Raw genomic sequence first — 27,313 nt, 5'->3', positions numbered from 1 at the left:
CGCGGCCGTTTAAAGGCGGCGGCGGCGGCGGCGCCCCCCGCGTCCCGGGGCAGCCCCGTCAGCGCCATGTACCGCTGCCTGGGCGAGCAGCTGGCCTCGCGCCTCGCCGCCGCCACCACCGGCTCGGAGCCGGCCGGCGCCGTGGTGGTGGCGGCGTGGGGCCGCGGCCGCTGCCCGAGGCGGCGCTACTGCGAGGCGGCGTCCCCGCGGCAGGAGGACGACCCCAACTTCTTCAAGATGGTGGAGGGCTTCTTCGACCGCGGCGCCAGCATCGTGGAGGACAAGCTGGTGGAGGGGCTGCGCACCCGCGAGAGCATGGAGGAGCGGCGGCACCGCGTCCGCGGCATCCTGCGCATCATCAAGCCCTGCAACCACGTGCTCAGCGTCTCCTTCCCCATCAAGCGCGACAACGGCGAGTGGGAGGTGATCGAGGGCTACCGGGCGCAGCACAGCCAGCACCGCACCCCCTGCAAGGGAGGTGAGACGCGGGCGGGGCGCGGCTCGGGGGGTCGGGTGCCTCCTGCCCCGCTCCCTGCGTTTCTCACCCCTCGGTAGCGGCCCCTGGTGCAGGAGCGTTCCCTGCGCCCCGCCGCCCTGACGCGGCAGCAGGCAGCGCAGCGCGTCCCGCAGGGCAGGGCTCTGCCCGCCGGGCCGGCCCCACGCAGCTTCCTCAGGCTGACGCGCCCCGGGCTTCGCTCCTTGGCTCTGTAGGCGTCCGTACCCGGGGTCTGAAATGAGGATGTGAAAAGTAAATAACGCGGCTCATGAGATGTAGTCTCGCACAGAAAATGCCCAGGCAGCTGGAAATGACAGCTGGGTAAAACAGCCGCTCTCAGCAGTTTGTGCCGTTCTTCCTGTGCCACTCCCCTCCACGGGCTGAGGGAAGGAATTGCAAATGATATTTCCTTTCCACTCTATTCAGTACCGTGATCGTAAATGGATTTCACCTTCTAATGCTCTCTAGGAATCTGCTCCCTATCAGATGACAGGTCTGGCTTTGTAGTAAATTTAAATGGGACGTGAGATACATGTGTAGATAGACTGCTTGCAACCTGCTGTAAAAAAGGTGGGGGGAACGGGAACATTTCTTCTTAAACTGCAGAGAGAAGGGCTGCTAAAGATATTTCTGCATCCTTCTGGAATACACCAAGAACTTAAGCTTTTGTGTAAATGACTTTTAAACTAGGATCTTAATAGATTCCACGGGGGAAAAAAATCCTAAGCCCAGGGAAATGCAACTCAAACTCTTATCGTAGTATGAAATGGAAAAACTTGCTGAAGTAAGTGTCCTACATGCTGTGGAGTCCAGAGTATGATGCAAGTAATTCACACCAGCAAGAAACAGCAAGGGACAGAAGGTCACCTTTTAAAAGAAGGGGGTGAGTTGGCATCTGGAAGGCTTTCAGAGCAGTAGGAGGAACACAGCTCCTACGTCTCTTTAGATGCAGACTTGTGAACTTCGGCTTTGTACTGCCTGAAAAACCAAGTTTGATAAAAATAAGATTTCCTGTACCAAATGCATTTATGGATGTGTACTAAGAGCCTTCAGTTACTGCTAGGTAATTGCTAGCAAGTAGGTATGCTTTGTCATCTCTGTCACTCTTTTAAGGAGCATTGTACTTTAAACTCTCATCTCCTGTGTGTTCCTTGAGCCTTACATGTTCTATCAATTGTGATCGAATTTGGCTTTGCATCTTGAAGTGCATTTACAGAAAATGTACAGGGTATGCTTTTTATTAATAAGCTGAAGAATAAGAGGTGCTGGTTGAAGAATGTGAAATACATTCTTCTGTATGCAGCTTAGAAGATGAAAGAGCACTCTAGATTCATGTATGGGATGCAAAAAAGCAATGGGTTGGGTTTAGTCTTTTAAAGATTGTCCTACTTCAATTGCTTCTTATTTCTAGATATGTCCATACCAAAATACTTCATAAGTGACTGTATGTTACATCTTCATACCTTTTTGTGTGAGATAATTTACAGATTTAACCATGAATTAACCAAGAATTTGTACTGTAAATCGAATAAATTTTTGATTGAAATGCTCTAAACCTGGAGACAGCTTGATTACTTGGGGAAACAAACGACATAAATATTTTAATAATTCTGCAGTTTATGCAGTGTCTTAGTTTTTCTACAAAGTGTCAGCTTAATCGTAGCAGTTAATCTGTCTCCTGCAGTTACCGATGTCATCCTCAATTTTTTTGCCTGCTCATTCTCCCCTAGGGTAAAACCTCAATCCCTGCCTAGTAGTCCAGCCCCAATCTGGAAAGTTGATCTTTCTAAAGCAAGTTTAAAACACACAACTGCATGCAAATTATACCTGCCGGTAGAAATTGAGCCATTCATTCCTTGACTACTGGTCCTTCTGTACCTTCTTTTCTGCAGTCACTTTTGTTGCCTGCAAGTAGATAGAACTCAGTCAGCAGAGCAAGCGCCAGAAGAGGCATGTTTTGAAAATAAGGGTCATGAGTGGAAAACTATGGCCTGATACAGACATGGAATGGCAGACCACATGGGCTGGGCTGGATGAAGGCAAATTCAAGATCAAGCATAAATTTTTGCATAGCAAACCTTCTGTAATTTGATGGGAAAGTTGACTTATTTCTGTATAGGGATGATGCCCTTAATGCCCCAGATCTAACATTCTGATACACAGCTAACATAAATAGGATTTTATTTCATGGCTTACTTATCCTACCCTTCTCTCCCACCAAGTGGGTATGGAAACACAAGTCAATTTGTGTCAGACACAGTTGTTGCTACACAGTAATGCATGTGAATCTTCAATGGGTCCAGAGAAATGCTTTTCAGGAAAAATGAGCGCTATGTACTGAAATGTGTTTTGTTTTTAGATTATAACTTAAATGTCTCTTTCACATCACCGAGGGAACCTGGAAATAACATTTCTTTCTGCTTCTTGTGGCACTTACCTATTTCATTTTTAGAGAAAATAATCCTTAATTCTGTTTTCAAGACTGCAAACTTTTGCAACTCAAGAAGGCGGTGGTTCTTTTTCTTTCGGTGTGCTTCTCTTCTGTGCTGTAGGTATCTTTACAGGATGGTCCTGAATACACCCACTAAAGTAGTAGATCTTGCAGCACACAAATCCAGGTTTTAAAGACTGTTTTGTGCAATTAGCTGTTTGCAGGACAGGAAGCAAATTAGATGCCTCCTCACCCCTTTGAGAAGTTGGACACGAACAGTTTTCTTGCATGGTGGAACTCCAGTTACTTACGGTCCAAGCGGAGTATTTGAGACTGGGCTGATGCTCAGTGGTAACTGAAGTAATGCTGCGGGTCAGATTATTCTTTCCCTTGCTTGTGTGGTGACTTGCGTGCTAGTGGCCAGCACTAACAGGAAACCACAGCTGCTCTTGTTCATTGCAGTGACAGCTGCCTGAAGAACTAAAACAAACCAAACAGGGTACAGGAAATGAGATGGCTGAATACAGATGACTCTGTTGAAAAGTACCCATGCAGTTCCTATTTAAAATAATGGGTCTTTGTAAATAATTTTATTGGGTTCTGTAAAAGGTATAAAACTGGTTAAGCTGCTTTCTCATGCAGCTGCTGACAACTGTTTCCATTCATAGGTCCGTGTGAGAGACTAGATTAGTGAAAATAACCATTGTGCAAATACGAATAAGCTCATTGAGTTCCTACCTGCTCAGTAGTATGGAACTGATTCCATGTTTGCTAGGCAGCACTTACTGCAGGGCTAAAGCTATTAAATGGTTTTAAAACTTTTTAAAGCCTTCTCATGTTAACTGACTGCCCAGTAGGTCTGTTATCAATGAACGCAAATCAATCAGAATTGGCAAACAGGCTAACCTGTTGTTTACGCTCACCCAGATTGCCCTAACAGAGTTTCAACTGCTTGCTCAGTTCACAAAGACCAAAAATGATCTTTCATTCCAGAGCAGATTTAGTCTGACTTAAATTTTAATGGGGATTTTGAAAAACTTTGTCATATGTTACTTCAAAAATCATGTTTACCATTGGTATTAAAATACAGATAACATTTCATTTTCTCGGTTGAGCTGGAGGTGAATGGATCTGATTTTCTTTGTGGTTTTCAGCTGGTTAGTGGAAGGAGCTTTTTTCAGTATGACAAAACTTTACAATTTTCTGGTTTTGGCTGTTCTGCCTATCAGAATTTTTCCTTGCCCCTTGACCTAAGTACATGTTAATGAGCTTCTTACTGTACAAGGTGACATTTATTCATCTTACCCTTGCCACAGTTTTCCAGTTGCAGAGATCTATGGCTGATGCTAATCAGAGTGTCCAGTCACCAAATAGCTGCAGTTGTGCACATGACCTTGTTTAAAACAGCATGCATACATGATGCTAACCTTGTTTGCAACAGAGCAGCACAGCCCCTTGTGTTGGCTTGGCTACTGTGACATAGTTTATTCCCTGTTGGGGCCCCTTTGGAGGTGGGTTTTTTACCTCTTAACTTTGTTTAAGGATTGAAAATGTAAGGTACCTTCACTTCCACAAGGCTGTTTTTATCTTGGATTGTTATTATGGCTTTTTTTTATATTATTTTTTCAAGCCATGCACTAAAGTTCTGAGGGTCATGTCTTTGACTCAGGGGCTTAGAAGGTAATATATGGAAATTTATCTTAGGGGCCATATAACCGACAGAAGGGTAACCTAGACCATCAACAACCTGAAATAAACCATGGAAGCTGATCTAACTTTGAAGGAATCTGAGAGCTGAACAGAAAAAAAAAAAAAAAGGTAATTAGCCTGTGATAACACTTTCACCATTATACCTAAAGCTTACACGAACACCTCATTTTCACAGGTTTCTGCTTTCTTATTGTAGCTTACCAAACCTTTAATACTGGATATATAAATAAAATGGAAAAAAAAAAAAAAAAAGGATAAGAAATGGGTAGCCTATGCTATTGCTGTCTTTTTATAGCTGCAATTCTCAACGAGTTGTATCAGTTTGGGTTTTTGCCTCTGATCCTCTTGCAGGAGGGTATGTATGCCATTCTCTTCTGGCTATGAACTGTTTCAGCCTCAGCTTTCTCATGTAATCAGCTCATACTGTTTGTGCAGTAGCCAGCTTTGTCCTTGATCTTAAATAGTTGTTTTCCCTTGCTACTGTTGGCTCCTTGTCTATTTATAGAGAGATCATACCTCTCAGCATTGGGCTTTCTGGATAAACACGTGCTGGGGGGGCGAGGAGGGAACCTCTTGCGTGATTGTCTCCCTCGTGTTCTCTGGGTCATCTGAGCAGGTGTTTTTTGCATCTGATTTGCATGCATTGCATCAGCTCCGTCTTATTAGGGAATAAACTCTCAGGCACAGCATAAAAGTTCGCCTCTTTCATGTCTGCACTGTGGTGGCTTATTGTTTTGTGGCTCCAATGGCATTTGAACTAGCCATGGCCAAACTGTTATTTCTGCCCTCTGCGCACACCCATGCACATGGTATTAATATCTGCATGGAAGCAGTGTTGCCGTATCCCTTTGTATCAGTCCTTAGCACTACATTGTGCTGAGTTTAGCTGAATGAACATCCTTGTCCTTTAGGTAGGGTTAAGGTAGTTCTGTAGGTGAGACCCTACCTCCTAGCTGTATTGTAGGTTCAGGTACTACGTGCCTCCCTGGCAGTATACAAAACTTGCCGTGTTCACATTTAAAAGTGCAAGACCTCACTAATGCCCCACAAACTGTTTCCAGTGTCCTCTGCATGAACTGGACAAACCATACATGTGTGTTTACAGATACATTTCAAATAACAGCAGCTTACTGAAGGCGCACAAGAAGCAGCAGGGTGTGAAGTGTTTTATCTGGCTTGGTACCTTAGTGGTCACTTGGTCACTGCAGGGAGAAACCTGGTTGTCAGGATGGTGGGACCTGTCCCTAGGGGAGCCTCTTTTGTGTCCCAGGTCGTAGCTGACGCTGTATGTGCAGAAACAAATAGTTTTATCTCCTCCCTTGGCAGTCAGTGAATTGAATTTAGGAATGAGTAATTCTTGTTGCCGATTATTGTACGATGTTCTTATTTTCCAGCACCGAATTACTCATCTGGCTTTTGTTAGAGGTCTGCCAGGCGTTTGCTGGGTGGTGTGGGGAAGTTTCCCTCTGAGGCCCGCGAGACATGAGGGGCCGCGGCTCGCCGTGTTTTGCCTCCGTGTTGCTGTGGTAACGGTTTGGTTTTGGGGCCTGGCCTGGGCTCCTTCTTAGCGTAGGTAGGCGCTGTTTGTCATCGCTTCACTACAGGATGGGGCCATAAGGACACTAACTTACTTTAAGTGTGTGGTATCACATGGAGGCAGCCAGCAATCACCCTCCAGCAGTCGTTGGTTCTGTGTGCTGCTTTTCTGAGGCAGCATGACAAACATACTGGCATCTGCACAACATTAAACCTAGCCAGTTTTTGTTTTTAAATCCAGAGCCCCGCTACGTGCCTGTTAGTACAATGCTTAATAGAAACCAGCTGATTAGCATGGTAACTCACTGTGTGAGCACAGAACCCAAAATACAGTCAGGCTGCTAATTGCTGCTTTGACGTGTATTTCAAAAATGCTGTGCCTCAAGTGCTTTGCTACCTCCTTTTGCAAAAGGGAAAACTAGTCCGTAACAGCTAAGAATCTAAGCTTAGATCATAAGCAAATTTTACTTTGAGCAAAACAAGCCTTGGGCTCAGCGCAGGAGTTAATTGGGTAAAGTTTAGCTCCCAAATTGAGGTTGTAAAATGGAAGCTTTAAAAGCCACGACAGTGCAGTGTGGTAGCAAAGCCCAAACTATATACTGACCAATAATGAACAACACTAAGATGAAAATAATTCTTCAGCTAGACTGACTGTCTTCTGCTTAGAAAAACAAACTCCAGCTTCACATGCTGTTTAACTTCATGGGGTGTGGCAAGGAAAAAGAATTCTCAAGCAGAACAAGAATCTGTATGTTTTTCAGTGAAAAGTATTTTCCATGGCAGTGAGTCACACTGTAACTTGAGGCTTTCTTCAAACTATTTTGTCTAGCTAGCTGGCTGTAAAAGTCACAAGTTTCCAGAGACTTCACTATGTGGAACTTGCCAGGGTTTAAAAAACTATACTGCTGTGCAGCGGTGGCTTTAATTGCTTATATATTAAGAATCAAACAAAACAACGAATAAAGCAGCACTTTATCTGTGGTCCATTTTTAGAATCGGGTTATTGAATGCAGAGTAACACTGCCAAAAGAGCCATACTAATGCATGGCAATGCTCTCCTCCTGCCAAATTAGGAAGCTGTCAAACTAAATTTCACTCATGTCCAAATAGAACAGAAATTAAGTCTTTTGTCTGTGTGCATCCTCTCGCTGCTGGAATGTGCAGCATTCTCAGATGCCTGGTTCTCATCAGTCCTAGCAGTGCAGCACAAATAACTTCCCTGTCAGAGGTGGGCCTCCTGTGGAAGGATTACGGTTCCTGGAAAACAGTAACTGGCTGAGCAGTGAAAAGGAACGAACTGTTAGCACATCTTAAATGCTATCCATCCGTGCCACAGGAGGCAGGAACTTCCTGTCACCTCTCAGGGAACCTGAAATCCACACCCAGAACTGCATCTGACATTGTAATAAATGTTTTACTGGATAAACTGGATTAAAGTGCCTAGCAAAGTCAATATGACTCTGAATTGTCTCATCACCTACTTAGGATAAGCTACCCAACAAGCCATTTCAATTAAAACTGGTTAAAAGACTATGAAAGAAGCAAAGTTGCTTAAAAATGCAAAGTTGCCCAGAAAAGTATAATTTCAGCCTCAAGTCTAAAAGCTGTCCCTATTCCGGTGTGCGTATTTGGGTGACAAGGATGTGCCTCAGCTGAAAGCATTTCGATACTCCTGATAGTCTTTTTCCCCAGTTCATTTAGTTTGAAAGTTTATTACAAGAAAGTTTATAGCAACCTGTGACTATAATACAAGGAGATGGAGCTGTTTTGCACGCGTCTTGTTAACCTGCTGCTTTTTCACCTTTTCATGCCCTGTCTTCCATATGAGGTGCAAACAGACTGCTCTCTCCTTTTGTATTTTGTTTCCCTGTTGATATACAGAATAACTATCCTAAACTATTTCACCCCCCCAGTGCTTTCCGTATATCCATGAACAACATTTTGTGTGCCTGCAGGAGTAGTTCTGTCATAGTTTTGGCAAAACCACTTTGTGTACACAACTTGCTGAAGTCTGAATAAATATATGGGTTGAATCAATACACTGTGACCTAGTTCAGATGGGGTTGGAGGGGCAGAGTTCATTTCTGCTCAGCATAGACGGGGCTTTGGAGCTGGCTGGCTCGAGCAAGGCCTTCAGAGGAGCCCTGTTCTGAGCGTACCTGCTCAGCCAAGAGGGACCGCTGGCCCCAGGCAGGTCGGTCAGTGCCACCAGTGGTGTTTGCTCTTGCTCAAGGCTCAACAAAAAGCTAGCTGCTTCTCTGAAAGATCAGTAAGACCTGTAAAAGCATATGTTGTAACTTACTGTTGGGTTGGGCTTTAATAGGTAGCATGTAGATTTCACACATTACTTCCTGCGAGAAGGTTCTTGAAAGCCCAGCTGTTACCACCTTTAGGCTACCTAAGTCAGAAACCAGGGAATTCGCCTTTGGAGGCCACCCTTCCCCCATGTACACACACAATTTAAATTCTGTTCCATGGAGGCACGGTCCTTTCTTTTGCTGATTGAAATCACATAAGAAAGCAGAGCTGGGCCCTCAGCTTTATTTGAGCAGCACTCAGTTCCTCTGAAACTGGGATGGTTTCCAGAGCATTCAGGACTGGCTTTCAGAGTGGCACAGTGCTTTAGTTTGGGTAATGTATGCTGGCCTTTTTTCAGTCCTGAGGGCCTGAATATGGTCTTCTCTTTACATAATAGGAAATTCGCGGTGCCGTATCCTAGCATCCAAAGGACACTCTGTGCCTGCTACAATCCACTGTGCCACTTGGCACAACCTACGGCCAAGGATTTGGGAAGTAGAGGGGGGAAATAATAAATCCATCAGGGCTCTGTTTTATGGTTAGTGGTGCAGGAGAAGCTTGGGTAGAAGCAAGTACAGCTGTAGAGTGCGTTTTTCTTTTCTGCTGTTGCTCCATCACTTTGGGCATGACATTGATTTTAAACTTCCTGTTTAGGCTCATGTGCACTGTCAGTTTGGCAACAAATATTTTCTGTTCTGCAGCTACCTCCAGCATACGTGAATTTTAGCACTGAATCCAGTCTATTTATTGGGCAGCTGTAACCCAGTTTTAGAAGACGTGTCAAGAGTCCGGCAGGTGACAGATCTCTACCCCTGTGTAATCATTGTCTGCTGAGTGCTGAGCTGCCTTGAAGGCAGTGATCGCCCATTTTGCAACCTAGCTGCTATCAGACCACAACGATTTCAATCTGCAGCCAGACCATTTGCCAGCACATGGTTGCAGTTCTGCTGGTGACTAAGAGCGGATGAAGGTGTGGGCTGGCTTCCACATGGTATAGGGCGGGTGGCCTGCTCGCACACGAGCTTCTGGGGTAGAGTTATTCCATCAAAATGTTTAAAGCAAAGTTGAATTAAAGGAGCGGCTTACAGCTCTCTGTTACGTGGCAGTGCCTAGCAGTCAGAGCCCTGAAGCAGCATATAGTTTTGTTGGACCGCAGCCAGTGTGTTGCAAGGCTCATAACTTAACAGCAGCTTGCGTTACTCTAGTAAGGAGATGTTGATTTTAACATGCACAGGTAAGTTACATCCAGGAACATGGTTCATCTTGTCTAAACAATGAATGAAGTTCAAAGCTAAAGATCGTACAGGTTGCTGATGAGTATTATAAGCCTCCTAAAAACTGCTCTGAGTTACCTATCGGCTTGTCTTCCTCTGAAGGAACATTCACTTTTGCTCCAAGGTTGGTTGCTGCTTTTAAACTACTTCATACAGAATTGCTTGAGTCTTGAATTCTTGATAAAGAATAGATATTTAAGTAGAAAAATGGGTGACTGTTCTCAAAGTCCTAAAGCAAGAAAGTTGATGAATTGCATCCTGGTCTAGAATTAACCTTCCCAATATGTAAATGCCTGTGAAGTTGTTCAGTGAATTCTTTTTTATCTCTTGTGTCTTCTGTAGGTATTCGTTATAGTTTGGATGTCAGTGTGGATGAAGTGAAAGCCTTAGCATCTCTAATGACATATAAATGTGCTGTTGTTGGTAAGTGATGGTTTTTCAAGTAAGGATACGATCTTTAATTGCTATCAGTACTGAAGTATTATACAGAAAAGCATCTTAAGGATAAAATTAAGTGTTAGACACAAATCTCTGATTGAAATATGTAGCAAGTCAGGAAACAAGAGCATAGAGACCAAAACAATCACATACATTCCTTCTTCTCTTACTGTAGACACTTGAACCTGGGTAAAGTTGCATTTTCGTTTGGAAAGTTCAAACTCTGCTAGTTACTCCCCTATAAAAGTACTGCTCCCTTAACTCAAATGTGTGACAAACTTTGATTAAGAGGGGGCTAATTTTAAGGGAGCAGATAGAGCCTGTGAAGGATTCAGACTGGAGGTGTGGAGAGAGAGGAGGGATAAATTTCCTTTACAGACATAATGAAGTACAGGCTGCTAAACTCTAGGACTGGTTAGACAGAATCTTCACATCAATTGATGGAAAACAAAATACTTTCTTGATTATAGAGCCACTTCACTTAGGACTTGTAAAACAATTTTCTGAAATAAAACAGTAAAATATATGCTGTAGAAGTTGCTGCTTCTACAGGTGCTAAGTACAAAAGCTGGAAGCGTAGCAAGTTTAAATCATAAACTTTTGCATTTCAAAGGCCATTTTCAAGCTGCCCCTGAAAGATTAATCATTTTAGTAGAAGTACCTAGATTGGGTTATAGCTTACACTGTGAAGACCTAAATGCAGCAAAAAAAGAAGCAAATTCAGTGCAAAAATCAAAGATAAAAGCTATTTACTCACACATATTATTGATGTATTCTGCCTGTATTGTTGAAAAAGTAAAATTATTTTCCTTTGCATTCTTGTAGATGTGCCATTTGGTGGGGCAAAGGCTGGTGTCAAGATCAATCCCAAGAACTACACAGTAAGCTTAATTAATCATAGACAAATATCCTGTTAACTGTAGTACTGAAGCCAGCCAGTTTAAAAAGCTCTTCTAAGGGTGTTACTGACCTATTGAAACTTCCTCCCACTTCTGCTTCTGTAGAGGTGGAATTTAGCTTGTGCATGCAATAGGTAAAAAACAAAACAAAACAATTTTAAAATGTGTTTCAAAGGTTGAATTCTTTAACTTAGTTATCTTGGAATTCAAAAGACTACAAATAATTCGGATCTTGAATATTTTTAAGTTGACATTGTTACTAAAGGCTTAACTTTAATTGTTCCAAGCAGAAAGCTAATGTTTTAGTTTATTTTTGACATAGTTTTATGCTCCATTAAACCTTTTAATGCAGTGTTCCAGTGTAAATAATAACTAACTTGGCTTATAAAAAGCTTACTGCAGAATTTCCTTCCTTCCCCAATTAAAATAGCTTGTACAGAAGGGAATACTAGATAGAATACGTACCAGATATTCTGAACTCAACACTCTGTAAGGATTTGTGCAAAGTAATTCAACTGTGTTGATTACATAACCCACAGGCTGGCTACTGCTGTCGCTGGGTATAAATCTCTCACATAGGATATCAGATTTGTGTACTGGAAATGTCTGCACAGGTGGTTCTTACTGCACTGCACTCCTGACTTGTCACGGATCAGAATGTACAGAAAGAAAGTCGAACATTTCCTTGTGCTGTCTATATACCAAGGGGCTGTTAGGAAATGGCACATCAACTACATAAACATGTGAATCACCCTTCCTTCTAAAAGAAAAGGGCGTCGTCTTCTACTTGGGTGTAAGTTTTAGCAAGTATGCCTAAACACTAATGATTTCTTGTAATATTTATGGCATTTTCTTTATAGGACAATGAGTTGGAAAAAATCACAAGAAGGTTTACCATGGAGCTGGCAAAAAAGGGTTTCATTGGTATGTTGCTTACGCACATAAGTTTTACTGCTAAAATTTGTCTGATCTATTGTACATTGGCAGCATCAACTAGATACTGTCCTTAAAAGAATTGCATTTGAGAACCATAAATAATTTGGGTGTAATAGTTTCAGCAAGAAGCTGCAAACTGAGTCATTGCTTCTTAGTACCTCATAAAAGGAACTATATCCTAACCTTTTTCTGTGGGCTGTTGTGCTGCGAAAAGCCACAAGAGCTGAGCTTGTAGGATCCAAAAAGAATCACGTTTTTCTTAGAGACAGATTATAAAGTTGTGACCAAGTCTGTTGCAATTTTAATCTCTAATATCAAGCTGCTCACTGTAACTGTTTCCTGTAGTCTCAGTTGAGGCTTTTGGCAGGTATCTGAGGAAACAGGAAGGAAGATCCACCCCAGAGAAAGTTGCTGGCTTCACCCATGGCAACCATAGGCTGCAAGGGAAGCATAGGCAAGAACTATAGGTGCCTGTCGTAACAGAACCTGTGGCTGGTGCTATGTCCTTTTTAAAGGCCTTTTCTAAATACTTAGAAAACAAATTCGTAGAGTCAGAATTGCATTTAAGATCATGCTGATCAAGGTCCTCTGATCTCATCTAGGTTGGGTAAATGCTCTATTTAGTTATGTAGGAAAACTGAATTTGCTTTTATTGCAACAGATGTGTGCCAGTTATTTCAAAGGCTTAGTTTGTGAAGATGAAACTCTTTCTTGAACAGAGGGGTAAAATCAAGTATGTGCTACAGTGCAATGGTTAGAGAGAGCCTATCTTAAGTTTTTAAACAAAAAAATTACTCAGCCAGAAACAATACAGAAATTCTAATTAAAAATATATGGCATGGTATATAGAAGTCATACCTAGATGTTGCCCTTCGTGCTGCAGCAGTGATCGTTGAAGAAGTAAAATTATGGTTTTGATGCATTGTCTTAGTCTGTCTCCCTGACAAACTGACTTTCAGTTTACTGAATGCCATGTGTGAAAAGTTGGAGGTTTTGACAGTGTTACGGTGTAACATTTAAAACTGAACTGAACCCAGAAGAAGCAATTCCTTGAATAATGAACTGAGGATTAAACACGAAAACAGTTCCCCTCTGCCAAGCCCTGCTTAGTTCCCAAGGGAATCATGTTTGAAGATAACTGTTCATGTTGGATCCCTAAAAGGTATTTTTGCTGTTGCCAACAGGTCCTGGAGTTGATGTGCCTGCTCCTGACATGAGCACAGGGGAAAGGGAGATGTCCTGGATTGCTGACACCTATGCCAGTACAATAGGACACTATGTAAGTTTTGAGCAGAGGCTTGGAAGTAGAAAAGCTTTTTCAACCTTTGCCGAAGTCCTTTTATCTGTAAATTTATTACTATGCTGCTTTATCACGTAATTGTATTTGATTATGTGGATCTAAATACATTCTCAACAACTGTAACGATTGATATGAGTTTTTAGAGTACAGTTAAAGAAGAAACAACCTAGAGGTTAATCTTTTTTATATTTGCTTAAATTAAGTTTGTCCGGTCCCATACTGATAGCAACCATGCAGCAAAAGGATTGTACCTTTTTTAAAAGTCTGAGGCTAAGATTTTTTTTTCTTTTTCTACCATTTTGCCCTGTTTTTTCATTAGTACTATAATTACAGTTTTGTGTTTTCTAGATGATCATTTAATAATAGTTGGTATAATCTAAAAGTACTGACATCTCTCACTTTCAGGCTATTGAATTTCAAGTTTCATTAAATAAATGCTTTGATTTTGTGCACTCGAGACCATGGAAGTTCTCACTTACTGGTATAACACAAAAAAAATGTTTTTGAGTCTGCGAAAATGATTTTTTAATTATAGCCCATTATTCAACCTTTGTCCTTATATTGCTTAGTAGGTTATTTGTACCTGCGTTGACTGTACCAAAACCATGACTGTTGACCAAGCAAATACATTATATACTTCTGACAGATTGAACAGAAGAAAAACGTATTTTGGACAACTTAACACTCCTGTCATGCTATCTAATCCTTCTAGCTTGTCTTTCAGACATTTTTTGCTACTTCAGCAGGTCATACTTTCCTAAGAATCTTACCGTAGTTTCATTGTAGGGTGTAAATATGCTAAGCTATTGCTTGGTTGCCTAACCCAGGTCCTTCTGAATTGTTAAGATGCTTTCTTTTCACATTCTGCAGTTACTTCCGAAAGTTTCTCAGAAGTACAGCAGGGCATATACTCCCAGTAACAAGGCATTAGAGCCCCCAGACACGTATTTCTCTGTGGCATGCCTGTACCAGATGAGTCTGCCTCTCCTGAGGGAGCAGTCTCTTGGCAGAATATTAGTCTTGTGCTGTCAGTTGCCTTAAACGAGAGGAGGAGGGGATGGCATGCTTTATTCTAGGTCTGAAATACAATCTGAAGTATGTTGCAGGGGGTGTGTGTGTGTGAATGATTGAGGAATAGGCTGTTAGCTTGTTGATTACTCAAGTTAAATGGCACATGCACAGAGCTGTCAGGGAAATTAGTCAGCGACATCTACCTCCCTTTTGTTATTCACATATGTAAATCTTATTTAAAATTATAAGCCTGATAAAAAGCCAAAAATATAACTTCAGAAAGACATAAAGGTGCAAAGCAGCAACTTGCTCCCCAGCCACAACTTAACATTGCAACACTTGAGAAAACTACTGCCTCAAGGCACTCTAAGTTTTAATATTTAACTCCTTGCACTAAACTGCATATTTCACTGTGATTCAATAGTGTTGCTGTATTAAAAGTGACACGGAAGGCTTGCAGCACACATCGTGGTTAAATTTTTGCTGTATTTCTAAATAGGCAGTTCACATAGAGTTGTGTATTCATTTTAAATGTGGTTGAAAACTAAATGTTCATCCAGGAGAAGATGTTTAAATGGCTGAATTTCTTATACTTTCCACCTTGTCATCTCAGCTTATGTAATCCTACACATGTATATGTCACTGAAGAAAGCAACTACTGAAGATGTGGTTTGTCTTTACTGTGAAGATAAAATCACATCTCAATTATGCTACAACTTCTTTTGTTCCTAGCTTCTCCCTGCATGGCAGTGTCTTAATTTTGAACAAAACCAATTGAAAGAATTTAGATTTATTTATTTTTTTTTCAGAAAAGTGAATTAGAATTGAAATAATAAGGAAAAATTAAATCACGGTTACTTAATTTTGTTGACTGCATGAAAGAACAGCAGCATAGTGGGACTTGTAAGCTATTGTGGAAAACGAGCAAGTGTAGAGAAGGAAGGTGAGACCTCTGGCATGGCTGCTAAACAGTGGAATAATCTGTCAGAAATAGTCTGTAGAGGAGCATATTTCAGGTAAGTATCTGGCCGAGACACAAAGAACAAAAGTGAAGGTGACTAAGGAACTACACGATATATATGGAGTAAGGAGGGAAAAGCAAGCTAAGAGGAAAAAAAAGGACTATAGAATAAAACAGAAGCTAACCATAACTGAGAGCAAAGGCGGAAGCTATGCACGAGACTACGTTCTCTTGGGTAGAAGCATAACTCTTTGGTGAGAGGGAGCTATCTGAAAAATCTACAGACCCAATGAATCAGTGTGGTTGCACACAGATGTTTTAGAGAACTTGATGTGGAAAGGAAAAGTCATATAAGAGATGAACAGATTGGGAAAGTCTGCTTGAAACCTACCATACAAAGGCTCGAAGCTGGAGAAACAAGCAGAGCATTACTGCAGCATGGAAAAGGGTTAAGAAACAAGCAGAAGTTCAGAGTGGCTGAACTTCACCAGCGAAGTTCAAAGACTAACGCAGAACTCTTTAATGATAGCCATAAGCCATTTTACCAGCTCCTTATTAAAAACCATGGTCTTTTGTCCTGAGATACACCTTTTTTTTTTTTAATCAACATAAAAGCAAAGTTTTCAGGACTCCAACATCAAATGTGGTTTGTGTTATGTGACTTTAAGAAAACTGGGACCTGCCCTCAGCTCATGCTCTGTTTTCTTGTCAAACCATGCAAGTCTTTAATAACTACCATGTTAACTGTTCCAGAAAATCCATCCTGAGTTACTGGGTTGCTGAATGGAATATGGCTAAAGTTTTGGATTAAATTCATCCTCGCCCCTCTTCTGTACTTCCTGTCTTACTAGTCAGTTTGACATGACATTTGAAGGGACTTTAATAAATACAGTATTGTATGTGATAGAAAGCTATATTTCTTCTAGTCTTTATCATGTGATTCTATGATTTATAAAGAATACTTTCTCCTCCGTGAATGCACAAAGGCTAAAAATGTGTGTTCAGTCCTAAGAACAGAATAAAAACATGGTAATACTCGGAACACCGCACCCAAGTTGTTCCCAGCAAACCACCACCACGGATCTTGTGTTGGATATGCCACCAGAGGGAGCATACATACAGCTTAGTCAGAGAAATGCAGCTATGTTTTGGGAATTAGGAACTGTGTGTCAAGCCTACCATTCCTTTTATTGCTTTTAAAGAGGGGCAGTTAGAGATTATGCGTACCTCACTCTTATTTTCAAACAATAAGTAGCTCTACTTTCCATTATGGCTCTGGCTGTCTCCTGCCATTCCGCCTCTACTTATTTTTGCCTGTTCCTTTCCTTCCTCTCACCAAGCATCTTGCACTCAGACCACTGGCATGCAAAGATATTTGGCACAAGTAATGGAGAGAAGGGAGCCTCCCAGTGACTACGCTGCTGGTGGAACAGAAACCCATCCGGCTGCTGGCAGACTCATTTCAGTGGATTCCCTTTCATCCCCACTCTTTCCTTTGCATCGGGTGCCAAGGCACTGTCTGACTGTGCTCCGAGGGTGTGGGAACATGGGAACTGGTGGTGACAGAAGAGCGAGGCCCGAGCAGCGTCTAGTCTGGGAGAAGTTTTTTTCAAATTACTAATTTCAACTGAAAAGTTAGTCTGATTTTACATAGTCTGTTTTTTCTTGGGTAGCTGTCTAGCATGCATAAAGCAGTAGTCTTGACTGTATATACTGCATTTCTGATACAAGCAGTCAATGCATATACTGCTTTTCTGAAATAAAAGCAGTAAATGGTTATCTGACTTCTGTGTGACCCTTATGCTGTAGATTTTCCTCTGAGATCAAATACCCGTGTATTCTAACGACAGGAAGGTGTTAGGCCTGTGTTGTAGCTTCTAAAAAACTGATTTCGTTATTAAGGAACACTAAACAATGTTTATAGATGATGAAACAGCTTTAGCTGTGACCAGCCAAAGGGTATGTCTGAGCCCTTCAAAAGACTGAAATGTCAAGAGTAATGATGGAAAGTATATGGCTAGAATAGGAGCAAATATTGAGAAACACATCCCTCAGAGCTCTTTGATTTACCAAAGGTCTGCTCTGTGCTAACTGTGCACTGAAGATGTCACCATAATTAGCTGCAGATTCAAGTTAACAAACACTTTAATACGACAGAAAAGTTGCAGCACATACCCAGCGTTGCATTAGGTAGCTTTTCTGACATCTGCAAGAGTACTTCTGAGATGCTGGCCATACAAGCTCAGGAAGGAAACTGCCTTTACAAACTAAATGTATGTGAACTGTATCATGTACCAACTCCCACAATACCTGTTGTCCTGTCCCTGAAGCATACAAAATTTCCTGTTCCAGCTGTTCTTTGATGACTCCCATAACTCACAAGTCCTTCCCTGTTTTACAGGATATTAACGCACATGCATGTGTAACTGGCAAACCCATCAGCCAGGGTGGGATCCACGGGCGTATATCTGCAACCGGTCGTGGTCTCTTCCACGGGATTGAAAATTTCATCAATGAGGCATCGTATATGAGTATATTAGGAATGACTCCGGGATTTGGGGATAAAACATTTGCTGTTCAGGTAACTTTTTTTCCTTCAACTGCATGGAAAAAGTGGTAAAGAAAGTTCCAGGAGAGCTACTTTGAAAAAGGGCTGTAGCAATAAACTCTGTTAGGGTTTTATGACTTCCAAGTTAACCTTTACTCCTTAAGTTTAGAAATGCTTTTCAAGCAACATAGGTGCCCTTTATTTTGGACTGTTTTATAGAAACTGAACTTTCAATTGCACTCTATGGGTACAATGCCAAATCTCCAGGAGTTATAAACACAGACTGCAAAGAGCAAAGTGAAATATGGAACAGGGGTTCCATAAACTAAGGCATTGCACACTTTTCAGTGAGGTATGACACTGATTCTGCCTACTCAGAAGTTTTTACACCCTTCTTGAAATAAAAAAATTAGGAAGAGAATGATGTTCTTGTTCCACTAAGGAATAAGTAGTTGGAAAAGCAGAAGCCAACACCTCATCCTAAAATTGTAGGGTTGAATGTACCTCCTGGTGTTGATGTCCATAAAACTTCCCAAGTCTCTAATTTATGTAGTTGAATTTTTAAAGGATTTGGTATGCAGTAACACATGTAATTCTTAAAATTTCAAAGAAATAACTCATTCTATTCACCAGCTCAGAAAAGAAAGTTAAATTGAGGATTTAAGGGATTGCTTTGAGTTGTCTTTAGTACCAACGCAGTGGTTCTTAGAAATACAGTAATTGTAACCTCCAAGTTGTCCTCTAGTTAACCAGTGGACTCGGACAAACATCTCTGCCCTGCACTGACGCAGCAGGACGCGCTCTCCCTGCACTTAAGCATGCTCACGCTTGGCAGAGGGCTGACTGACAGGCACTTAAACATAACTCAGACTGAAACCTTGGCCAAAAAAATAACTGAAAATTCATCTGGGAAAACGAGGACACAGCATTACAACCAGACCTAGTGCGTGATGAACCGCATCAAAGTTTTCTTCTAATGTATATATAAAAATCATAAACATAATTGAAGTATGTTTTACTGGAATTTCATATTCAACTTTCTACCAGTGTGGAATCTTTCTACAGATTTTTACATGGATTGTGTGACCTTTTGGTCTTTGGCTTTTGCTTCCAGAAGGTCGAATAAGGGCTTAGAACTAGTGGGTTTGTTTGTTTTTTTACTGGGAGGGATGCAGGAAATGCTAATGAAATACAAGGTTATCTAAATTTAGTTTTGAATTGGACAGTTTCAGAAATTTATAAGAAATAACACGCCTTCCTACTAGTTCATATGTTTTAACGTGACAACTTGCATTGTTTTATATTTGTTAGCTTGCATATGTTAGTCAAAACTCAGAGTCATTATAGAAAAATCCATGAATCCCTTTAAGACCATAGCAGTTACAGAATACGTATTGGTAATGTTCCTCTGTGGATAAACATCCTTTTTTATTTTCATAGTAATGTTGGCACTTGTCTTTCCAGTACAAAAAAATTAGCAAAACTGTGTTGCCAGCTACGACGCATAATTTCTACAATACTGTTCAGGCCAGTAACACATGTAGATGTTTTCCATCTTTCCCATACGCATCATTTAATGCTAGGACATACCAACAGAGAGCTATTTAAAGCTATATAAGCCCTAGCAACAATCATCATTTTAGCTGAAAGGTTAACTACTTTTCCCTTTCTCTTTTCACATGCAGGGATTTGGTAACGTGGGCTTGCATTCTATGAGATACCTGCATCGGTTTGGAGCAAAATGTGTTGCTGTTGGAGAATTTAATGGTTCCATCTGGAATCCTGATGGGATTGACCCAAAGGAACTAGAAGATTACAAATTGGTAAGAATTTTACCTAGTGATTAGCAGACATGGTTTCATTTTTTGCCAGCTCTGCAAGCACACAGCGTGACTACAGACAGGTTCTGTATGTAATAGTTAAATCATGCTGCAGTTAGTACTTTATAAAATGGTACAGGAACATTGATTCTTCTGACTTTCTCCTCATCCCCAATATGAATGTAGGTGATTAATGCTAACTGATTTTATGGCTTTAGCTGTCTGTTTGGTTTATAATGTACATTTTTTACCCTTTGACCCGACTCTCAAAGAAATGGCAAGGGATTGCATGCATGTGGGTTAATTATTTTGGTTTCAGAACTGGAGTTCGTGATTATTTTGCCTTTCTTATGACTAAACATGGAGGCATGTCTCAGGAAAACAGGGCAGGGAGGTTTCTGAAAGATTGCTGTCTTGAGAATCAGGCACATGGACACTTAGAAGTGCACTCTTTCTGCTTCTGTCAGATGTTTCTGTACAGATGCTTCTCCTTTCTCTCTCTTTTTCTTGTTTGAAAAGTTGGAAGAAGGAATTGGGAGTGAAATGAGTACACACTAAAATCCCTCTGTTTTGCTTCCTTCCAACAGCAACATGGGACAATCATGGGCTTCCCTAAAGCACAGATACTGGAGGGCAGTATTCTGGAAACAGACTGTGACATTCTCATCCCTGCTGCCAGCGAAAAGCAGTTGACTAAGGCCAATGCTCACAAGGTCAAAGCAAAAGTAAGTTGGAGAGCTCAAATACAAATAAGAAGTAGAAAAGGCCAGTTTAAATACTGGCATTCAATGATTAGTATGAACAGAAACATATTTCTCTTCTTTTTTTCAGATTATTGCTGAGGGTGCCAATGGGCCTACGACTCCTGAAGCTGACAAAATCTTCTTGGAGAGGAATATCATGGTTATTCCTGTAAGATTCTATTATGACCTTTGATTTTCATTACAGGGTAGTATTTCTGTAAACTACAGAAAGACATCGTTTATTGAAAATTTTTATTCATTCTCTCAGGGTAGCATTTAACAACTGGTATCTTGGAAATGGGTATTAGTGTTGCTCAAGATTGGTAGTAATTACTCAGAGATCCCAACTGCAACTGTAAATGCCCAAAGATATAGCTAGTACACAAAGGCTACATATTTGGAAGAGAGCAAATTCAGTTACTTCTCAAATCTGTAGTTTTGCCTGTTGAACTATTAACTGATATTTGGTCAACTAAACAGCCTACTAAACTAAGAATGAAGGCAGAGCAAATATACTGGGCAGTTTGTAGACCTCAGGGTCTACAAGCGGTGCTCTGACAGAATTGTTTATTGCAGATCGTATAGAGTAAGCGTTTGCACATAGAGATTATTTTGAAGATCTAAAGGTGTAACAATATCCTTTACCCAGAGAAAGGATGTCCTGATCCAGAGAGAAGAGCTAGAAAGAGTAGCTGATCTTCTAACTCATTGACATAGACCAAGAATGCCCTTATTTTCTTTATTAGAAATTTGTGCTAAAATAAAATAGTCAAGCACACCTGAACTTTAGATCTTCTAAAGTCAAGTTCTCTTTTAAATCAGTAGAAGTAATTGGTAGACGCCAGAAGAAGATAAATATTATATCATATATAGGAATGCTATCTGGATTGTCTTCTGTATTGTGGTTTAAATTTGTAGATAATACTGCTTTCTTTTCCGTAATACAACAGTGTTGTCTATCACATGGTAACACTTCAAGACACATACTATTTCTTTGCAGGATCTTTACCTGAATGCAGGTGGGGTAACAGTATCCTATTTTGAGTGGCTGAAAAACTTGAACCATGTCAGCTATGGTCGCCTGACTTTTAAATATGAAAGGGATTCAAACTACCACTTGCTCAGTAAGTGCTACCCTTCTGCTTTTACTCCCTAATTGATAGATTGAAATAGTAAACACCAAATGTGGGAGAAATGAGTATAGAGCCTATTTTAAATTCACCTTAGTTTCCCCTAAGTCTATTATTGCTGCATGCTGAAGGGAAGAAAAGATTTGATAGGGTAACCGAATTACAACTCAAATGAGGATAAATGCTTACTTCAGTTATCTTGTAATTCATGAAGTGATGGCTTTGCTCAGTTTTGTGAAAGTACTGAAGTCACTTTATGAACTTAGGTCTATTATTTATTACTTAACAAATGTCTTTCACCTGTACACGTGGTATTTGAAGAATATTCAAAGTTTGAGTAAGTTGACATCTGAGTATTTTTAAATACAGCCTTTTCTTGTAAGTGACACCCATGAAGGTGTTTCTGAAGTGGTTGAGGACTCTGGTAATTCCAGCTGAAGTCCCTTTCTTACTGTTAACGTTCTTTTCTGAAATCCTCTGTTGGTTTATGAGACCTTATTAGTTATATTTCAATAATTAAGATGAAACAATCGATTAAAAATATTAGAGCATTTCTGATGTCCTAAGGGAAAAAAAATGCTAAAACTACACTTCTTTTTACTGATAGGGGATAATTGATTGCTTCAAACTCAAGAAATATTTGGTCTAAGGCTACTGGTCAAATTACGAATGTTGATATTGATTGCTTTTGTCAGCTTTATGAATTTAGTGAGGTGGGAGAAGTAAAGCCCAGTTGCTTGCCTCATGAAATAGTCCTATAAGAATTTTACTACTAATACTGGAGGAATTCCCCTCTATATAAAAATTGGAATCAACACCTTCCCTGTTTCACAGGAAACAAAATCAAGATGACCCTTCTGTCACCCTAGCCACTACAATCTGCATTTCATGCCAGGGAATGCTAGTAATCTTGGGAACAGCTAATTCTGTTAGCAGGTGACCTTTTCTTGTCCATTACATTTCCTCTGCTTTCTTCCTTTCTAGTGTCTGTCCAGGAAAGCTTGGAGAGAAAATTTGGGAAACATGGTGGAACTATACCAGTTGTGCCTACAGCAGAATTTCAGGATAGGATATCAGTAAGTAGATGCTGTGGGTGTGCCTTTTGTTTTTATAGTTATAATACCAGGATACAGCTACCTAACAGTAATCAAAATTTCACCTTTCTAGCTATCACAGAGGCTTTTGCCCCAAGGCATTAGTGCATAGTTAGCTAGATGGCCAAACAATTAAAGGAAGCAAGTGATCTGAACTAAGGAATACAGGACGTAAGCTATTTCGATTTTCTTTTTCGTAAGCCCTTGCAGTGTATCTCCACTATTGTTGAAAAGCTGCAGTTTTAGTACAGACCCATTTTGTATTTGTAACTGCTTTGTAGTGTCAGATTGGTATTTAAAATGCTGTCCTAGTTTTGGCTGCAATATAGTTAATTTTCTTCTTGGTAGCTAGGTGCTGAGGCATGGTGCTGTGTTTTAGATGTAAGATAAGTATAATACTGATAACACTATGGGTTTGTAGTTGTTACTGAGCAATGCTTACACCAATCTCCTATTATAAAAGTATCAAATATAGCCTCTTTTTGTGCAGTAACACTAGAAATTTGGATGTTTTTGATGTTTTTTAATGTCTTTGATGCCTGGCTATCAAAGATTATCAAGCTTTTGTAGTTGGAAATTCTGCTTCAAACACTACCAGAATTTGTTTCAGAAATCTTATTGGTAGAGGTTGCCTGGATATCCAAACAGCTTTCAATAAGATCCCATACCGCACACAGCTTCATATGCTGTTTCTGTAACTCCGAAGTAATACAGAAAAGAGCTGATTGAAAATTGTAGAGTGTTCCTCTAAGACTTGGATTAATGGGCAAAAAAATAAAAGCCAAGGTGAAATTCAGTGTTATCTAATGGGTAATAGCATACAGTGGGAAAATTTTTATACAAAATGATAGGTTGTAAGCTCATTTGTATGCGTTTGCATTCAGAAGGAAGATCTGCAGGTTTAGAAATCCATAGCAATCAAAAAGCAAATCCAGTGTTAGGGACTGTTCTGAAAGGAAAAGAATAAGACTTACTATGATGATGCCACAATATAAATCCAGAGCACGTGTGCCTTCTCAATCATGCATGCATGTTTGTTCTCTATCTTAAAACACTCTAATGGGGAAAGAGGTCAGAAAAACATAATCAAAGATACAAAAGCGCCTCATACATGGAACAACAATCTAACCTAGGCCCTATTAGCCTGAAATAGTCTGGGGATGGAGATTAATCTGTAAAATGAAAGGTGTAAAAATGGATGGATAAAAATAGCCATCACTGGAAAGGAAGAGCGAACAAAAATAAGGTGCTGTTAAACAAAACCAGTGGAGGGAGATTCAGGATGAAGAAAAGGGACGATTCTTAGCACAACAGGCAGTTTAGTTGTGGAATACCTTGCTGAGGGGTGTACAGGCCAGTTTGTTTTTCGGGGGGTGTTTTTTGTTTGTTTGTTTTTGTTTTTTAAACACAAGTTCAGTAGATAAGACAAATAACTAGGGAAAAAAAAATCAGTAAATGACAGAAATCAAGGGAAGCACATGTAAACTTGGTCTGCTGTCAGATGATAGAACTAGATCTTTAGCCTGATCCAGTAGGGTGCTAGCATTTTCAAAAACATTAGAGTGAATGAGTAGCATGGTAAATAGGTTCAGTGGCTTAAAGTGATTGCTGTGATCTCTTCAAGAGAAGCCCAAGAAACCAGTATAGGAATTTGTTCACCTAGACCAAATTGGTATTTGAAGGAAAGCATGTACTTCATGAATCCAAGTCCCCCATCCTTATAAGTGACAACAGTCAGGATGATGGACCATGGAAGATGATGCTCAGTCATCCCAATTCAGGCTATCTTCAATTATTTATTGTTCAGTGTATTTAAATTCTAATGGGAACCAAGTGGTTCTGGAGTTGCACAGGGCTGACACTGCATATATGAATTGAGGATCCACACCCTTCCTAAAACCTGTCTTCAGAATAATTACAAATAACTTCTACAGGTTATTGACTTCTGAGAGCTTTTTTTGTTTAACATTTACCGTGTGTTTGGAAGGCTGAAAGCAGTAGTTACAACATCCCTAGAAATGCTAGCATCACGCGTCTAGAAGCTAGACTTCAGTGATTTACATCTAAGGTTTTAGGATTGAATTGACTGTAATTAGCACTTAAGTAACACAGAGTAGGCAATTCAGTTTGTCTTACACTAGTCATTAGAAGAAAATGAGAGCAAGCTTCAAGTAATTATGGGACTCCTATCCATTGTTTCAATATATGACTAATACCTTTCTATTCGTTAGATTAAATCCTAATTTCATTCTGTGTTGTTGCAGGGTGCATCTGAGAAGGACATTGTCCACTCTGGGCTGGCTTATACAATGGAGCGTTCTGCTCGGGTAAGTGTTGCTTTAATAACCATACTTACAGGAAGAACTTAACGTGGCTTAGCGACATACACACAGTTGGTGGTAGTGGATGTCACTGATTCTGAAATACTTGTTCTGTGCAAGGGTGGCCAAGTTTCAGTAGGCACAGAAGACAGACTAACATATATCAGGAGGTATTTTCTGGAAGAAGCTATACTGACTGGAAGCATATTAATTGTCTTCTTGTACCTGAGAAATACTTTAGAGTGCTTTACTTTGCCGTCGGCAGTTTTAGATTTCTCTCTTTATGCAGTACTTTTAATTAGTTTTTGCTCCACTATGTGAAACTTGGTTGCTTCCTGTGTCTGAGTACACATGGATCCAAGACCTGATAAAAAGCAACAGAAATCTGCAAAAGATTTGGTTCCCTTTTAGATCTCAGAGATTAACTGAGAGATTCTAGACATGATCCTTAAAGAATCTGAGCCCTGATACCAGTATAGGAGTTCTTCAAATCCTACTTCTATCCTATGAGCAGAATCTCGCACAGTTCCTATAGAGAAACTTGCAACAATCTTATGTAAGTTTTCCTGTTTCAGCAAATCATGCGGACTGCCATGAAGTACAACTTGGGTCTGGACCTGAGAACAGCTGCCTATGTCAATGCAATTGAGAAAGTCTTCAAAGTCTACAATGAGGCTGGCCTGACCTTTACATAAGCAGGCTGTCACTGCTTCTTGTTGTATCCCATCCCTCTTGCCGTAAATGTACCCTCTTCTTGGAAAAGCTTATCACAAGTTTACATGTAACCACAAAAATTTATTTTCTTCTGACATTATAGTGGATTCTATTCTCAATTAGTTTCAGTCCAAACTAGTCTTTTTTTTTTTTTTTTTTTTTTTTTTTTTACAATAAAAACCCATGGATTAGAAACTTGTATACAGGCACGTATCTGAAGATAACAGTTCATCTGCACTTGTGGGGGCCATTCTGGGTATTTCACCTGCAAAGCAAAATGGTACATTTTGTGTGTGAACGAGTGGTCTTGCCACCTGAGCCACTTCTCAAACTTCAGATCAGATACTGTACTAGATGAGCACTAAGCTCATTATTACTTCTTGCACTTTTGTTTAATGATGTAATTTTGGCTTTGGCACTTTCAATAAGGCCTTGTATGATCAATGCTATTGCATTGTCAGAGAAAGAATGGGCCTCTAGCAGGGATTAACTTTGATAGGAGTCTAATTTTTATTTGTAGTAAAGCTTCAGGCCTGGTTCTCTTTAAGCAATGTTTTTTCTTTACTGTGCTGCTGTTATAGGACTGCATTTTATTGCTTGTTCAAGTTAGCTTGACCATCACCATGAAGTATATGTAGAGTCGACAAACTAATATTTTTATAAGCTGAAACTATCAAGCAACTCTAGTTACATTTTTAAAATCAAGCTTCTATGTAATTATTCTGACTACAGGTTTTCTTTTTTTTTTTTTTTTTTTAAAGGGATAGTTTGAATTTTGGTAAGCAATCATACCTAGGTTTTTAGCATTCTTTTTCAGTCTTTTCCTTTCAGAGGCTTTTTGAAAATTAGATGCTGCCTCAGTGAACAACTACAGTGAAATTGAACCCAGAAGTTATTGGCCAAACTACAGAGGAGCTAAAATGCTGCTATAAGCTTGATCCACTGTCTTAACACATAGCCTTTTTTCTTTTGGGTCATCAGAAGATCTCAAAAGTTTTGTTTTGACCATATCTGAATATGACAAAATGGACCTCAACACAATATTGTATCAAGCACAGTTCTTAAAGTTCAAGGCTTTTGTCCAGTGGAGTCCCCTTGAAGTGCCAGATGTTATTTATGTAATGAATGTTTTTTTTAAGAAAGACAACTAGTCCCTCCCAGAAACTCATGCTTTTTTCTATCTACTTTGTAACTGCATGACATAACATGGAGAGAAGAGCAGTTATTAAAAAAAAAGTTGACCTTTCCAAACCTACTATGTTGGTGTATTACTGTCTTCTATTTCATGAAATAGCCTTCAGGTTTTTTCAAACTGAATTGTCACAACACATTTGTATATTCCCTACCTGGCTACTGGTAAGAGACTGTCTTTTAGTTATTGAAAGGGGCTCACTAATACAGATCTCTATATATCAAACTTGCCAGTCAACAAGATGGCTGGAGTTATATATGGCCTAAATAGTTTCAGGTCTTTAACATGTTCCTGTAAATTTGTATGGAGAACTGCTCTAGCAGTGGGAACTACTCTCGTAGTTATCTTGGAGCTATAGGATACATTTATCCAATAGCTTGCTCCATCACAAATACTAATAGCTAGGGTTATAAAAGTGCTTTCAATCACCTAAATGCAGCATAAATACCTTGACATTTATT

The 27,313-nt window shown here is 40.2% G+C and overlaps 2 protein-coding genes across 2 annotated transcripts in view; one reads left to right on the top strand and one right to left on the bottom strand.

Moving 5' to 3' along the window:
- Positions 1–845, bottom strand: part of SHLD2 (shieldin complex subunit 2) — a 45,548-nt gene extending 44,703 nt beyond the window's left edge. Inside the window, exon 1 of the mRNA XM_072040083.1 lies at positions 546–845. The gene's annotated coding sequence lies outside the window, so the exon portion shown is untranslated. The remainder of the gene's footprint in view (positions 1–545) is intronic.
- On the top strand, positions 20–26,915 carry GLUD1 (glutamate dehydrogenase 1). The gene is made up of 13 exons (XM_027460009.3): positions 20–478; positions 10,088–10,168; positions 11,009–11,064; positions 11,943–12,006; positions 13,203–13,297; positions 17,692–17,871; positions 19,524–19,661; positions 20,246–20,383; positions 20,490–20,570; positions 21,402–21,525; positions 22,516–22,607; positions 24,890–24,952; positions 25,522–26,915. Exons 1-13 carry the CDS (start codon positions 67–69, stop codon positions 25,639–25,641), a joined length of 1,644 nt encoding a protein of 547 aa, XP_027315810.1. The 5' UTR covers positions 20–66; the 3' UTR covers positions 25,642–26,915.
- The last annotated feature ends 398 nt before the right edge of the window (positions 26,916–27,313 follow it).

The sequence above is a fragment of the Anas platyrhynchos genome, chromosome 6, assembly GCF_047663525.1.
Source record: "Anas platyrhynchos isolate ZD024472 breed Pekin duck chromosome 6, IASCAAS_PekinDuck_T2T, whole genome shotgun sequence".
Classification (NCBI taxonomy): Eukaryota; Metazoa; Chordata; class Aves; order Anseriformes; family Anatidae; genus Anas; species Anas platyrhynchos.
Note: the sequence above shows the minus strand (reverse complement) of the source record. Positions and strands in the feature narration are given on the sequence as shown.